Here is a 15,636-nt window from a genome sequence, read left to right on the forward strand (position 1 = left end):
TGTATTTGATACAAGAGACCATTGTTGTTCAATTGTGTGCAGAGAGAGTATTGAGCTTCTCAGAGACTGAAGGAATTTGACTGCAGTTTCTGTTTCACATATCTTATACATCCTTGCACAGAGGTGCCATTTGAAGGCCCAATTGGTCATTCTACAAAGCTAATACTTCCACCTTTAATGACTGTTCAGGCTCGTACACATATATTATCAAAATAAAAGAAGCATGGCACAAACATATCTCTAAAAAGTTGCAGGGATATATTGCCTTTGCACCTCTATCAAAAACTATAACTCCTACTGAGATAGCTCCTTATTTCCAACAAACATAAAACCAGATCACATCAGGGAACCATCACAAACACCAGCACAAAACTGGTATCTTTCCTCAACCTATCTTTACAATGTTTCCAGGTCCAACCATATTCCCAATACTCTCTACACAAATATGAAATTGAAATGGCATGCAAGTTGCATGCTAATATTTATTCAATTCAATTATTGGCTCGTAAAATAAATCACATAAATTTTATCCTAACATACCACCCATATCCTTTACAGAATGGTAAGAGTTCAGCTTTTCTACAGAATTTACAAATTTTCTTATCTGGTCCAAAAAAGGCATTACTAAAGAAAGAACAACACTGTGATATGTCCAACATCTTTCTGTGCTTATCTATTATAGTAACTCTCTGAAGCTCTCTCACAAAAATAGTCCCTGTAGTCCAACACAGACTATTCTTTATTGTTTCAATAACAAAGTGCTGCTTGTGTTCGGATGGGAAAGATTAAACAAACTTCTGAAAGTTTTAAAGACAATCTTAAGCAGATCAAATTAATCATAAGGCTAAAGAAAATTTAAACGCACTGCCCTTCCTCAGTGTATTCAATTACTGCAAAGCCAACACTAGCTATGACCAAATTGTGTATAACAACTCCATCCACCTAGACCTGTATTCATTAAATAAAACACTTTTCTCCCTTGACATACAAGCACACTGTTCTGTAACAAACTAATGGATACATTATGAACAATGTCATGTTCAGGATACCCAATGTACCTGCCATACAAAGGAGGGACCAACAGAAAGTGTTTTAAAAATTGTTATAGAAAGTTATATACACAACATTAGCACATAATGGCTAGAGAACAATAAACTGCATGAAGAGCGTCAAAACCATGCCAATGTTCCATTGTGTTGATCAGTTACAGGAATGGCTGGTTAGTCTAGTTACGGGTTTGTAAAACTGTCTCATAACATATTATCACCGAAGTTGGTCAAACTGGGGAATCTCCAGTAGCAGGTTATGTTTACTGACATGGCTGAATAGTTTTCATGGACTGATCTTTCAAAATGTATTTCCAAATTAGTGTTCCCATATCTCCAGTATCTTTTACAGTCTCCTCATGCAAAATGAAATACATACACTTAAAGGTAGTAACTAGAGAACATGTTCTGCAACTGATTCAGTATTATTATGAAGTATGCTACCCATAGTTTCAGCCATCTATTGAATATTTGGTCATAATCATAAGCACTTTAGTATTTGTTTCAGGGTAGTCTTGTACAATGTAAATATTTCTGGATTAAAGGACACCACTCACCGAAATGCTGAAGCACTGATTTACCTATCTTTTCCTACTTTGTTGATATTCCAATGAGATAGAGACTTTTATCGCTATTTTTCCTTATTCCTGAAAATTTATGTTTGGCTTTAATATATTTACAACCAGTAAATAAAACCTCAAACACTGGTTTTACCTCCTTTGTCATCTGTTCCAAATCATGTGCAACATAAAAAGTGAGAATCAGCACTCTAAATGGGAAGGAAGGAAGGAAGAAAGGTGATCAGAATGAACACGTCATTATACTTTAATATTATGACTGGAAAATAACTCTCCATGTGAGGCAGCAGAGGTCAGTTCCACATGTGGAGGAATAAACCAAAATGTGAAGGGCCATAAAAATCACTCCTGAAAGGTAATACAAAATCTTCATCCATAATTCTAAAACATAAAATCTCTCAAGTGGAAGTTTTATTTGAGAACACACTGCAGACCTTATTCAGCAAATTTACTTAACTGTATATTATTCAGGAAGGCTGGTGACAAATTTTCATCACATTGTCTCCTGTAATTGTTAAATAATTTTTGTAATTACTAATCACTGAGTCAGCTGGCACAGTGGTTAAAGCATTAGTCTCATGTTCAGCAAGACCAGTGTACAAATCTCTGTCCAGCAGTCCAGATATAGACTTTCCTTGATATCCCTAAACTGTTTAAGACAAATGTTCAGATGAGAGGCAGATTTACTTCATGATACTGGTAAATCCTAGCTTGTGCTCTGCCTCTAATAACCTCACTGTCAGCAAGACTTTAAAATTTAATCTTTCATCTTCCTTAGTTCACCGATGATATATGAACATCAATTTTCTCCAGTGGGTTTTTTGAAAAATATACCAGATACCCAGGGAAAAGATTTCAACAGTTAGGAATACCGAGTGATAGATATTTGCTGTGGCTCCATATAGTTGAAACAATATATTCTCTTCAGTTTCACACAATTTTGACCATCAAACATTCAGTAACATGTTACAGTATCCATCTGAGGTCACAACTGGTGTCACATCATCATCAAATACATGTGGGCATTACAAACCAAACACAGCTGTAGTGCAACATACAATTACATAGAAATGCACCGTACATCTGGTGTTCACCATTAACCATACTGTTTGTTTATTAGAACACATATGAAGAGCACAGATAGTCACTACTAACCCACCTGTCAAGGCTTGTCATCCACAATGACCACTACTTGATGGTATCTCCAAAACTAACCGTCAAATATTGGATTGTGCATGTTTGACTCTAAAAGTGAATTAAATTTTTCAAGCAGCTATGTATGATTTTTGCTGTCCTTCAAAATGAGAAAGTATTCTCTCTAAATGTGGAAGTTACTTTAGGCACACTCAATAGAAACAGAGTACCAATGCACACTTAATTACCTCAATCAAACTGCTCTTAGGATGTTAAGGCAGATGCAGAAACTTCAATCACACACCATTCAAAGTTTTGAGATTGCTTACATTTCTATTTTTTGTTTAACTCCCTATACTAAACAGTATCATAAAAACATATATTCTTTAAGATAAAAGCAACAAATGTGGAAACTCCTGTGAAACTTTCTGTCAGATCAAAACTGTGTGCCACACTGAGACTTACCTTTACCTTACACAAGCAAGTGCTCTAATAACTGAGCTACCCAAGCACGCCTCACAACCCCTCCTCACAGCTTTACTTCTGCTAGTACCTCATTCATACTTCTGTGAAGTTTGGAAGATGGGAGATGAAGTACTGGGCGAAGTAAGGCTGTGAGCACAGGTCACGAGTTGTGCTTGGGTAGCTCAGTTGGTAGAGAACTTGCCCACAAAGGGCAAAGATCCCGAGCTTAATTATCGGTGTGGCACAATTTTAATCTGCCAGGATGTTTTGTATCAGCACACACTCTGCTGCAGAAAGAAAAATTCATCATGGAAATTCCTGTATTACAATGCCACTTTTTATCATATTCAATATCTAAAAATACAGCAGGTCACGTATTGCAGGATCTGTTGTCAGCCACAAACCATGGGATAAATATACTAATATGAAATGACACATTAGAAGCTGGCTGTTCCAGTGCTGCCCCATAGAGCAGGAGTGCCACAGGACACTAGTCAGTTTGCTCATGGGCTAGCTGCCAAGTGGTCCTATTGCACAGGTTCTGCACATGTGTGAGTCACTTGGCCACCACTGCTCATGGGTGTTCGGCCAGGGCAGTATGACTACATGCACTACTGTTAACATGTCAGCTACTTGCCCATCCCTACCCACCTGTTTTCATGAGTGCCTGGATGCCTGTCGGGCAGCACTCGAGTTAGTACAGCCTGTCATAAAGAAAAATGAGCATTCTACAAGGATGTTTCAACCAGTTATGACAAAAGAAACTATTTTCAGATGATGTTCTACACCTTTCTAACAAAGCTGAAGTGTAGTGATAACCATACTATGAAAAATACAAAGGTGTCAGTCCTAAATACCTAAAAACGTAATGCCTTAACAATGATAAGTGTTCGCATTTTTAACAATATTAATTAATGTATATTATTAATGGTTCACAAAGAGCAGTCTACAAAACAACTGCTTACATAACACACATGAACCACCAAATAATATTAACAGTAAAGAAAAGGTATATACTGAAAAGCATTGCACAGTGTGTGGCAGTTAGAGCATGTCATAAGATGAAAAGGTCAAATATAAGTCCACAGAAATCAGAGTCCTCTACCAGGAGCTACATACAAGCTAGTAAACAAAATTAGTAGAAATAGTAGCAGACTGCAAGTGAAACAGAAAGAGGGTGATTTGGTGGTGGGAGCAACCTCAATCATGCACCAAGAGTCACACATGCAATACAAAGAATAGTAAGCAAGCTCCCTTCTCCCCCCAACCCCCTCCCGCCAGCCCTCATCTCCCTTACAACTGAGACACTGGTTCAGTGCAGTGAGCTTGACATTCACTCCATCAGTTATTTGTTGTCCTATTGTTTGTATTTTATTTCATCTACACTTAAGCTACAGAATCAAATGTAAACATATTTTTTGTGATTGTCATGAGTAATTGTAGCACCAGTATTTTCTAGAGTCATTTTTCACTCTCATCAAATGACAGGAATCTTCTCTTGAACTAAGTGTTCACAGATCCAGCAAGTACATTTCCATCAGTGGTGCTGACTATCCTTGCAGTAATTACAGAAATACTGTTAATTTATGTTGCAACTTCTTTAAGTTATTAAATTACCACATTAATTCCCTTGCACTTATGTCACTCACAACCCCGTGAAAACAGATTTAAACTTGTTAAGAACTTGTAAAATACTAATGAAACTTGAAAACATGATATCACTGGGCAGGAATCCCCAGAGAAAATCTTTCGACAGTAAACTGATGATTGGTATTTCTACCTCCAGTCTCTGGGACTGGAAATAGGAATGAATCAAAATAAATATGGAACCCTTTTCTCAACTGACCTTTCCTGTTAAGTACATAAATGTGTTAGGCAAAAAAAGTAGGACACACACACACACACACACACACACACACACACACACAGAGAGAGAGAGAGAGAGAGAGAGAGAGAGAGACCTCATATTGTTGAAGGAAAGATAAGGAAAGATTGACAAGAAATAGTGTTGCCTGCAGGCACATAGTTGTAAGTTAAGTGACTATAAATAGTGCTGCAAATGCTAGACATTGAGAAGATGCAGGGAGTAGAAAGGACGCTCATTGTGAAAATACTATTCCTTCACTTAGAGCTTATGCGCTTGTTTTGCCTACGTGCCTTATAAAATACCATAAGACTATAATTTCTGTGGGAATAATCTGAGATGACACACAGCTTGGAAGTGACTACAGTGTTATACATTCAAATATTTAGAATATGAAGGTATTTGTTGGCTACACATCCCACAGTTTGGCAATGACTACTGCATGTGCATTCTGTAGATTCAAATCTATTTATCTCATGAAAACCTGGTATGTCTGGTGGTAAATTATAAATAAGAAACAAATTGCAATCTCCAAAGATACCTGTCCAATATGTAGATTAATTCTCAGAGAATGTCTTAAGAATACACCTTCGGGAAATAATAAAAATAAATAACTGAGAAAAGAGCATGCATTAATGATTGACACTATCACAAGTCCCTTATACTCTAAGGAAAACAATGGAAACTCTGTGTCGTTTATACTCTAAAGATGTAATCTTAGCCCTTCTGTAATACCGCAGTGGCAACTATCTTACAACAGAAAACAAAAAGGTTACAAGATGCTTTCGCGCAGTCCCTTTTCAGTACTTTTAAAACCTCTTAAAAATAATATTAAAGTGAAAAAGGCACCATAATCCTGCACTTAATATCTCTGAATTCACTTCAAAATATTTACAATCAGTAGTTTCACAAAGGACCCATAAACCAAATAAACTTAAAAAATGAGCTCGTACTTGCTCAGAAAAAAATACTGTTTTCTGGGAAAGAAATACTGGTTGACACACTTCCAGTTTTGGTACTCACATTTCCACATTTCCTTTGTGCAGCTTACTTCTGTTGTTGGTAGCAGGTAACTGACTAGTATTTTGCAAATCATTCAAAGCTTGGCTCTCTCTTTGATGATCACGTTGAGTAGTGTGCACAACACACGCTGACTGTTGTGAATTGTTTGGTTGCCCACGTTTACTGCTCTTGTTCTTCAACAGAAAATCTAAGAGTGATATGTTCTTACCATTCATTTTATCTGATGAGCAGTCAGTAGTGGCCCTATTTTCTACCTCTCTTATTAATACATGTGCAGCAACTTGATCTGCTTTTTTTTGGCTGCATGATACTTCATCATTGCAATTAACTGAGTCAGTTTGTGATGTAGCAACAGACGAAACAGTCTCATTTATTTTTTCGTCATCACTGAAGTCTTTCATATTTTGTGGCAGTTGAGTTGCATCAGTTTCTTTAGTTTCTGTCGCATCGACAGCTTTCTGGGAGAGGCTGTTTTTCTTCTGATAATTTTTTTTAAAGAAATCAAGTAAACTGTTATTTTCCATTTTTGTTCTACCATTGGCCGATACCGGTTTCACAAGTTGCAACTGATCAACTGAAGTAACACCTGCATTTAACTTTTCAGAAGAGGAAAGCGATAAGTTTTTTACACTCCTAACGAGACAAGGTGTTTCACTGACCTTTGTTTCGGCACCCACTGGAATGAATGTACTGAATTCCGGAGGATTCACAGTCTTTGGGATCTGTTGTAGAGGGCTATTTACTTTAACACTGTTGCCTACATTTTCAACCTCAATATCATGCTTCCCTAAACTTGATGTATCCAATGCACCTAATTGCTCATCAGAAGCTTTATGCTTTCTATTTTTACAAACAATCAGTTCCTTCTTCTCCCGATTCTTGTTCAGTGAATATTCTTTCAAAAAATCTAAAAGATTTGAATAAACTTGTTGCTTCCTTTTACAAGCCGCCTCCTCCAATTCTTTGTTTGAAGAAACAGAACAGAAAGCTTCATTTCCAACAGAGGAAAATTGCCTCTTTCGCTTATGAACTTCCATGGACTCTGCAGTAACAGACTGTGAACTGGAACTAGTGTGTACTTCCTGTGAAATTCAAAGTGAAACATTACATCAATTGTCATATTACATAATTATACACTGTTTAATGAGTAATTACTTTGCTTACTTAAAAAGCAGATTCCAAAAGAACAGAAGCAGTAAAATCTAAATTATTATTCATAGAGAGGAATAAATGTTGTGCAGAAAATTAAAATTACTACAAAAAAGGTTTCTAAAAAAGTCCATACAGTAAAAATTTAAAATTTCTTCCATTTCATCACTGCAGCTCATACAGCAGCCAGTGTGGATTCGAGACAAAAATACGGTCTTGGTTGCAGGCAAAAAGGAAGAATGTTTAAAACCAAGTTTCAGGAACACCTGCTTACAACAAGACAGGAGATAAAACAACACTCACCATTCATAGAACATCTAAAGGCATCTATCCATTGCCTGCCTACTATCAATAATATGAAAATTTGCATTTTGCCCACAAGGGATGGAAATGTAATTTAACTGAGGAATTTGAGATCACTAAATGCACATTTTTTGTGTTGATGTCCCTGCTCAATGATGAGCTTATCAGTAAAAATTAGTCTTTTGTGATTTAATGATATCCCTTTTTAAAGTAGTTTAACCTTGTTACTGTGAAGTATGGTAGTATCTCTTTTGCATTTGGTTGACTACCTTAGCTTTATGGCATAATTTAATTTTTGTTTTTTATATTTATGACACCCTTTTCATAAGGCATAATTATCTTACTGGATGGATGCCAGTTAATTTTACTCTTATTTTCAGGGCTATAATTTTAGAAATTATGTACACTGTGATTTATAGGGTTACTTGTGTTCTGAATATCAATATGGTCCTGCACAATGGATGATGTATTGAGTAGCCAATGCCATGTTTTTGATTCTACTGTACTACTTGCACTCGACGCCCAATCACCATGCTTTTATGCATTCTATGTTTATAAGCGGGGTCACTTGTTCACGTTGTGCTCCTGCTCCATAAAACTCTGCTATGCATCTGTTCCGAATTCTTGCAGTGCCCTTTACGCATGGCAACGAGTAAGGAACCCATATGACAGGCACTGGAGATTTTCAACTTTTTGATATCCCACTCGCATTTTGCTGATGTATTCACATTGTGTAATCATTTTATGGACAGACTGCACCATGATCAGTTTCTAGAACCTGAAGATGCCTACCACAGACAAAACATGTCACTGATGTTTGAAAATAAAAACCTCCATAACCAGGACTGTATTTTTAACTCATCTCCAATACATATTTTACAAAATTTCATATCTTAATCTAAATTTTGACATCTTGTAAGTAATTAGACTAGAAGCTGAAGTGAACGCTGACAAATACAATTCTGACACAAGTTTCCAACTACTATCAAATAAGAAGTGACCCTAAGTAGAAAATTAATGAGTAAAACATCAACCTCACAGGTGAAAATCCAATTTGCTAACTCTGTTCTCACACATACATGAGCACCTTTTTCAATTAAGTAAGTGCAAGAAATTCAAAGTAGGTTCAAGAAAACAGAGTAGAATAAAAATGATACCATCATCATCATCATCATCTCAGCCTTTTCCCCACTTCATGTGGGGTCGGTATAATTAATATGATACCATATTATACATAAATAAACATGGCTAAACAAAGACTATGACTACTGGTGTTTATTGTGAGAAACAGTTACCTACTCTTAACTTTCAAAATGGTGCATGGGTACTTTGTTTTCTACTGCAACATGGAAACAAGTGGCACAAAGGTTTTGATGGGATGATCTCCTTCAGCCATAATACAATTTAAATATGTCTGCTTGTGTCTGTATGTGTGGATGGATATGTGCGTGTGTGCGAGTGTATACCTGTCCTTTTTTCCCCCTAAGGTAAGTCTTTCCGCTCCCGGGATTGGAATGACTCCTTACCCTCTCCCTTAAAACCCACTTCCTTTCGTCTTCCCCTCTCCTTCCCTCTTTCCTGATGAGGCAACAGTTTGTTGCGAAAGCTTGAATTTTGTGTGTATGTTTGTGTTTGTTTGTGTGTCTATCGACCTGCCAGCGCTTTTGTTCGGTAAGTCACCTCATCTTTGTTTTTATATATAATTTTTCCCACGTGGAATGTTTCCTTCCATTATATTATAATGTAATTGAATAGACAAAAAAATCTATTTACTGAGCAGCAGCACGAGAACACACATATAAAGGTATTTAAATTTGCAATCTTTCAGAGGCAGTAGCTCCTTCTTCTGGCAGGGTTTGAAAGGGAAGAAAGAGGGATGATGTTAAAGGACTGGTAAGGTTTAGGAAATGGGGAGAGTTCAGAAATGTTGTCCAGAACCCCGAGTAAGGGGAGACTTATCTGTACGGGATGAGAAGAAAGGACAGAGAGCTTAAGGCTGGAAATACGGTAATACACAAAACACTGTATGTGGTAAATGTGGGGAGGAGGAATACACACGTCAGAACAAAGTACTGAAGCAGGGAATAGTTCTGTGAAGAAACACTAAGAGCGAAGAAATTAACAAAAATTAAGGCCAGGTGGGTGGCAAGGACCACGGACCTGTCTAACAGCAATTCCCACCTGCGGAGTTCTGAGAAACTGGTGTCTGGGGGAAGAAGCCAGACGGTGCTTGTGGAGAAACAGGCACCAAGGCAATGACTGTCATGTTGCACAGTATGCTCTGCAACAGGATATTGTGTAATTTTTTTTCTGTTTTCTGTCTTTCCCTTTGTTGCTCTAAATTCGTGGAGAAAAACACAACAAAATGTAATATAGCAACGTATTATATCCACCACATAATATGTTTACTGTATGTACAAAAGGAAACACACATTTCAGGCCACTGCTGATGCTTCCCAAATAAAATAAGCGAAACGCATATGGCAATAAGCAAACTGCCTTCATTTAGTTGCATAGACAGTTCATACCTCCACGAGGATATTGTGTGTAGCCAATGGACACCCTCTGCTGATCTGCTGATAACCATTCACCATAATTGACGATTTGATGGTAGTCACGCCAAAGAAAAAGGCTGAACAGTGTTTACATAACAGCTGATATAAGACGTGTCGTTTCACATGTTGCTCTCCGTTTGATAGTATGTGTTTTGCCAGTTACGAAGCTCGTATAGGTGGTGGTAGGAGGACACATACGGCAAATCTTACAGTGGGGACAGTCACAGGACTAGGAACCACAGGGTAGGAAATTGGGTGCAGAAGGAGCGTAGGGTCTGACAAGGATATTAAAGAGATTAGGAGGGCATGAAAAGCTGTTCTAAGTTTGGTGGGCAAAATGTCAGAAAGAATGGAGCTCATTTCAGGATACGCTTTTAGAAAGTCATAGCCTTGCGGAAGTAGTAAATTAATTCATTCAAGACTAAGATAATACTGAGTGACAAGAAGTGAACTCTAAGTTTCTTTTTCTTTTTTTTCGGGGGGGATAAGCAGTATTAGGATTGGATGTGATGGCACAGGAAATCTGCTTTTGAATGAGCCTGGAGGAGTAATTACATCCAGTGAAGGCTAAAGTGAGAATGGTGGAGAGTACTGCCGTAAGGAGTCTCGGCTGAACAAATATGTTTGCCTTGAATGCCAAGGCTGTATCTAACATGGAAAGGATGGCAAATGTCAACATGTATGTACTGTTATTTGTTAGCAGTTTTAATGTGAACAGAAATGTGTAACTGAGCTTCAATAAGGAAGGGATCAATTTCAAGGAAAGTGGCATGGGATTCTAAATAGGACCAAGTGAAATTTAATTGAGATAATGTATTAGGAGATTTCAAAAATTTTAACAGGTCAGCCTCACCATGAGTCCATATGGCAAACGTGTCATTAGATATCTAAACCAAGCCATGGCTCTAGCACTATGGGACTTAACATCTGAGGTTATCAGTCCCCTAAACTTCGAACTACTTAAACCTAACTAACCTAAGGACATCACACACACCCATGCCTAAGGCAGGATTCGAACCTGCGACCGTAGCGGCCGCGTGGTTCTGGACTGAAGCGCCTAGAACCACTCGGCGACAGTGGCCAGCCCAAGCCATGAGCCAAAGGCTGATGGATCACAGGAAAGCCCCATCCAAGCGACCCACGAAAAGGTTGGCATAGGAAGAAGGCAACCTAGTTCCCATGGTCGTGCCGCTGGCCTGTTTGTACTTCTGCCCCTCAAAGGTAAAATATTTGTTGGCAAGTATAAAGTTAATTAAGGTGAGCAGGAAGGATGTCATTGATTTGGAAACAGGTGTCAATTTTTCCCTGCCCCCACCTCTACAACATACAATGCACTTATCTTTTCACTCTTATTAACGTGTACACTTTTTTTGTCAGTAATATCTACTTTGTATATTACCCTATCTTCCAGCTTTAAGCTCACAGATTTTGAAATCTCATCCAGTGCAGTCCCCCACCACTCAGTCTTTCCTTTTCATCCCATCCGGTAAGTTTCCCATCACCCAAGGTCCAAGTGACTTTTCCAAACTCTCTCCATTTTCTAAATATCACCAGTCATTTTCCTTCCCCTCTAATCCTTCTGCCAGGAGGAGCCATGAGCTCCAAAAGCTAGCAGATTTAAATATCTTTACATGTGTGTCCTCCTGCTGCTGCTTGGTGAGTAGTCTCTTCATCCATCCAATTACATTATACTTTCAACAATTGATTATATATAATTTACAATATTTTTTAACCTTAATACAACAAGCAGGCAGGCCAAAGCAAAAATTACACAACAGAGGCTGTATTTATGTTGTTCTTGGTGTCTCGTATTGAGTTTTCATTTCAGACCTCAGCTTTGGTGCAGCTCCTAGCTTTGGTACAGCCTGTACTAGGCCAAGGAGCAGTGCAGTCAATCTAATGAAGACTTATATTATGCAATTTCAAATAAACATTAATGGATTGGTAGCGTCAAAAGAAAACATTAAAGAGTCATATAACAAATGAAACACACTGTGCAATATTCCTTAATATCCAGCTGAGTATAAGTGAAAATTGAGTCATCACATAATAATAATAATAACAAAATAATAATAATAATAACAATAAACCCATTGTGCAACTTGGAGAGATCATCTATAACCAGCCACAAATCACAATTTAATGGATGGATTCAGCCAAGAATTTATAGTACGACACACAGCCATGCAGTCTTCTTGTGATTTTTGTACAATATAGCCTCTGTCCTCCTCTATCAAAGTACATGCACCAGAAAATTTGGTGAAAAAGTTTTGGATGCCAAATTTTGCATAGTCTTGGAGGCCCATGCCACAACTTTAGCTTGCTACATCCTGAAAGAGGATTCTTTAAGCTTCAGAAGCGATGTGGTTTGATTTTTGATGCAAGCTTGCTTATGGCCCAAAATAATCGCTTAAAAATATTACTTTCCATACACAGTGAATATGTTTCAATGTGAGAATGAGTAAACAGAAAGTAAAATTAATGAAAACTGGTTTTGTGCCAGCAAAAATACAAGAGTGCATATGTGAAAATCAACTTCAGGCAATACGCTGGAGTAACACAAATGAAAATCCAGAAAGCTAGAATTTTAAACACACTGTACAACTGGAATAGTTCTTTCCCAGTTCACACTGAATAAATTGCCTATACTGTCTTGTTCAGATTCTGATTAAATATACTGGCTTCCCAATGTTGTTGCTGGTGCTTTTATGATTTTAAACATGTGCTGCTCTGGACTCCAGCAAGTACCTTTAGCAGATGGCAAGTGGAAGGAATGAGCAAAACAATACGGATGCATAATGCTGGCAAATGTGTCTTTTTGTTCTAACAAAACTCCACATACATTTCCCAACACCAAGCATTGTCATAAATACAAGCAACATACTGCCTGGGATGTACTGTTGTAATTTAAACAGTTGGAATTTCTTTAAATGCTTTAACTGTGAATGCTCCACACCATCACTGGCACTCTGCTGATCTTGTTTAAACCAATGAGCTTGAACTGGTGGTTTTCTCTTGTTCCAGAAATTGTGTCAGTTTTGCCAAAGTATCCTTTTTCATCAAATTGAATTAGTTCAGTTTCTTTCTGTCTAACATAAAGAAGACAATGCCTGAAGTTTTGTCACTGCAAAACCTAAACAGATGAAGAGGTATCAAAATTTGTTTATATAAAGGCCTCTGCAAACTATAATGAGCTGCCAGTCTTTTAGCTAGTTAAATCACTGGTTTCAAGGAAACAACACTTGGAACTGATAAAATTCTCGAAATCCTTGTGTTGGGCAGCAGATCCATCACTACAGTAGTGAATGTGCTAGAATTTTCATACTGTTGTATTGAAATATTTGATCAGCCTCATTGCAATGGTATCACGATGAATGCAGTAACTAATAACATAGACGCTTATTTTCTGAAGTTCTTTACCACCAAAGTAGACCATAAAGGGATGCAATGTGGCTTGGCTGTTCTCCCAATGAAACCCTTGAAAAGCATCTTGAATGACAAATGAGTAGTTCTCACAAAAATCCATCAAAATGATCTCTTCACCATCTGCAATATTTTGTTTCAGGTGCCTCAGATATGAATTTTTGTGTTTTGAAAAGAAATGGTGTCCTGTCAGATCTCAATTTTTTTGAAACCACTCCTCTACAAATTCTTCTGCAGTGGTATGGTGTGTCTCTAGTGTATCCCTGTCAGTATGAACCACTGTTCGTATTCTATTTCTTCTTGATCATATTCTTTGAAAGTCTGTACCAAATAGGTTTCCAGTGGAGGTTTTCCAGGACGTTGTTCACAGAGTTGCAGCAAGCAGTCTTTTGATTTCAAACACCATACAGCTTTCTTAATTAATTCCTTGTAGTTTGGCATTTTGATGTATTATCTACACATAAATTGAGTGTGTATAAGCAGCATCTACTGTAATACACCACTCCACAAAATTTTGAGAAACCCAATTCACTACTATTTTGCTTATGATAGGCTACGAACATTACTTTCAAGTTACAAAGTAGGAGGGATTTCTGCTCATGAACTCTTTCACTATCCACTCTTACTGCCATGCAATCTTTTTTGCCTGGACACAGCCAAGAAGATTAATCATCTTTAGGGACTCTGAGGACTTTATGTTTGACCTTATCATCGAGTCTTTTCTCTTCCATTGTGCACATGCTACCAAGATGGCAGCCTCCATCTGTAGCTTACTTGCCTGTTTCACCATTATCAAAAACCATTAAACTCTTGGATAAATTATAGTGACCAATTCCAGCCACTGGCTTTGACCAATGGCATAACACCTAAGCCAAATATACTAAATAGTAGTGATATTTTAAGGCAAGAGGCTTACTTGTAAACAAACAATTATATCACAGAAAGGAAAGACAGTACAAATGCTTGGGATAAATTACAATCAGTTCATGAGATAAATCATGCAGCGACAAATTATATAAAGATAAATAAAATATATAAAAATAAAGACACCAGAAAAAAAGGCAATACAGTGAAACCCCTATATTATGTTTTTGTGCAGTCCAGATTCACAAAATGCAAAACTGAGGAAAATGTTAAAACCCCCAAAATATGAGTAAAAACACATGTAATTGGCATATATGATTAAAAATCACAATCCTCTCCAATACTTTGTATAAAATCTGTCTACATGAAGGAAATTAAATGTACAATACAATGTTTATATAGTAATTACAGTAATGAATTTCATCAGTTCTTACAGAATCACAGATATGCAACAACAAGTAGAAACTAATGAAAAAATTAAAATTGGAATTTGGGTACAATGCAATCACGCTGTTCTCTGACGTGCTATGACTACAAACTATACGTTGAAAACATATGTTTTTGAGAGGTCATCTTTTGTCCTCACCCAGAAAAAAGCAAAAACTAATGAGCATATTGAATTGACCAAAAACATCACAGCAGCTAAGTGGTTAAACCATAAGCATAAATTCGGACATCTGCTTAATGACATACTTTGTCACCATTGCTGTTCTTGTTTAACGTTTTTCTTATGAGCCGCATTTCATATGCTCACTACTGTTAGAGTTATTTTAGGCTTGATGAGAAAAACAGAGATGTGAAAGAAGAGCTTAATTCCCCAGTTGATGTTACAAGCTTATTAGAAGTCTGTTCAGTGAATTTCTGTACACTGTGTGCTCAGGTGCTACAGTTTCACTTATACCCTCAACCACTGCTGCCAATCTTTACACTCTACAGTGTGTGGTGTGTGTGTGTGTGTGTGTGTGTGTGTGTGTGTGTGTGTGTGTGTGTTTGGTGCAAAGTATACACATGAGTAGTTCTGCAACTTGATCATGTCAGATTTGAACACAAAAGTCTTTAAAATGTTCTATCACAGAATCCTTATTCTATTTCCGTGTGACATCTCCCTCTTAGCACATAATCTGCACGAAAAGTATATTTTCAGTTTTCATCCCGACCTGCACTCCCGTCGCTGAAGGGCCACTCCCCCTCTCCACACATCCAGTAGGTGAGCTTATTTTACGTTTGTTAGG

General features: G+C 37.4%; 1 protein-coding gene across 3 annotated transcripts in view; it reads right to left on the reverse strand.

The window, feature by feature from the left end:
• LOC124596376 (putative ATP-dependent RNA helicase TDRD12) overlaps positions 1-15,636 on the reverse strand; it is a 470,123-nt gene that overhangs the window by 344,733 nt on the left and 109,754 nt on the right. For all 3 annotated transcript variants that reach the window (XM_047135490.1, XM_047135489.1, XM_047135491.1), the window contains one exon: positions 6,111-7,192. In XM_047135490.1, coding sequence (XP_046991446.1) covers positions 6,111-7,192 — 1,082 coding nt within the window. The remainder of the gene's footprint in view (positions 1-6,110; positions 7,193-15,636) is intronic.

The sequence above is a fragment of the Schistocerca americana genome, chromosome 2 (assembly GCF_021461395.2).
Source record: "Schistocerca americana isolate TAMUIC-IGC-003095 chromosome 2, iqSchAmer2.1, whole genome shotgun sequence".
NCBI lineage: Eukaryota > Metazoa > Arthropoda > Insecta > Orthoptera > Acrididae > Schistocerca > Schistocerca americana.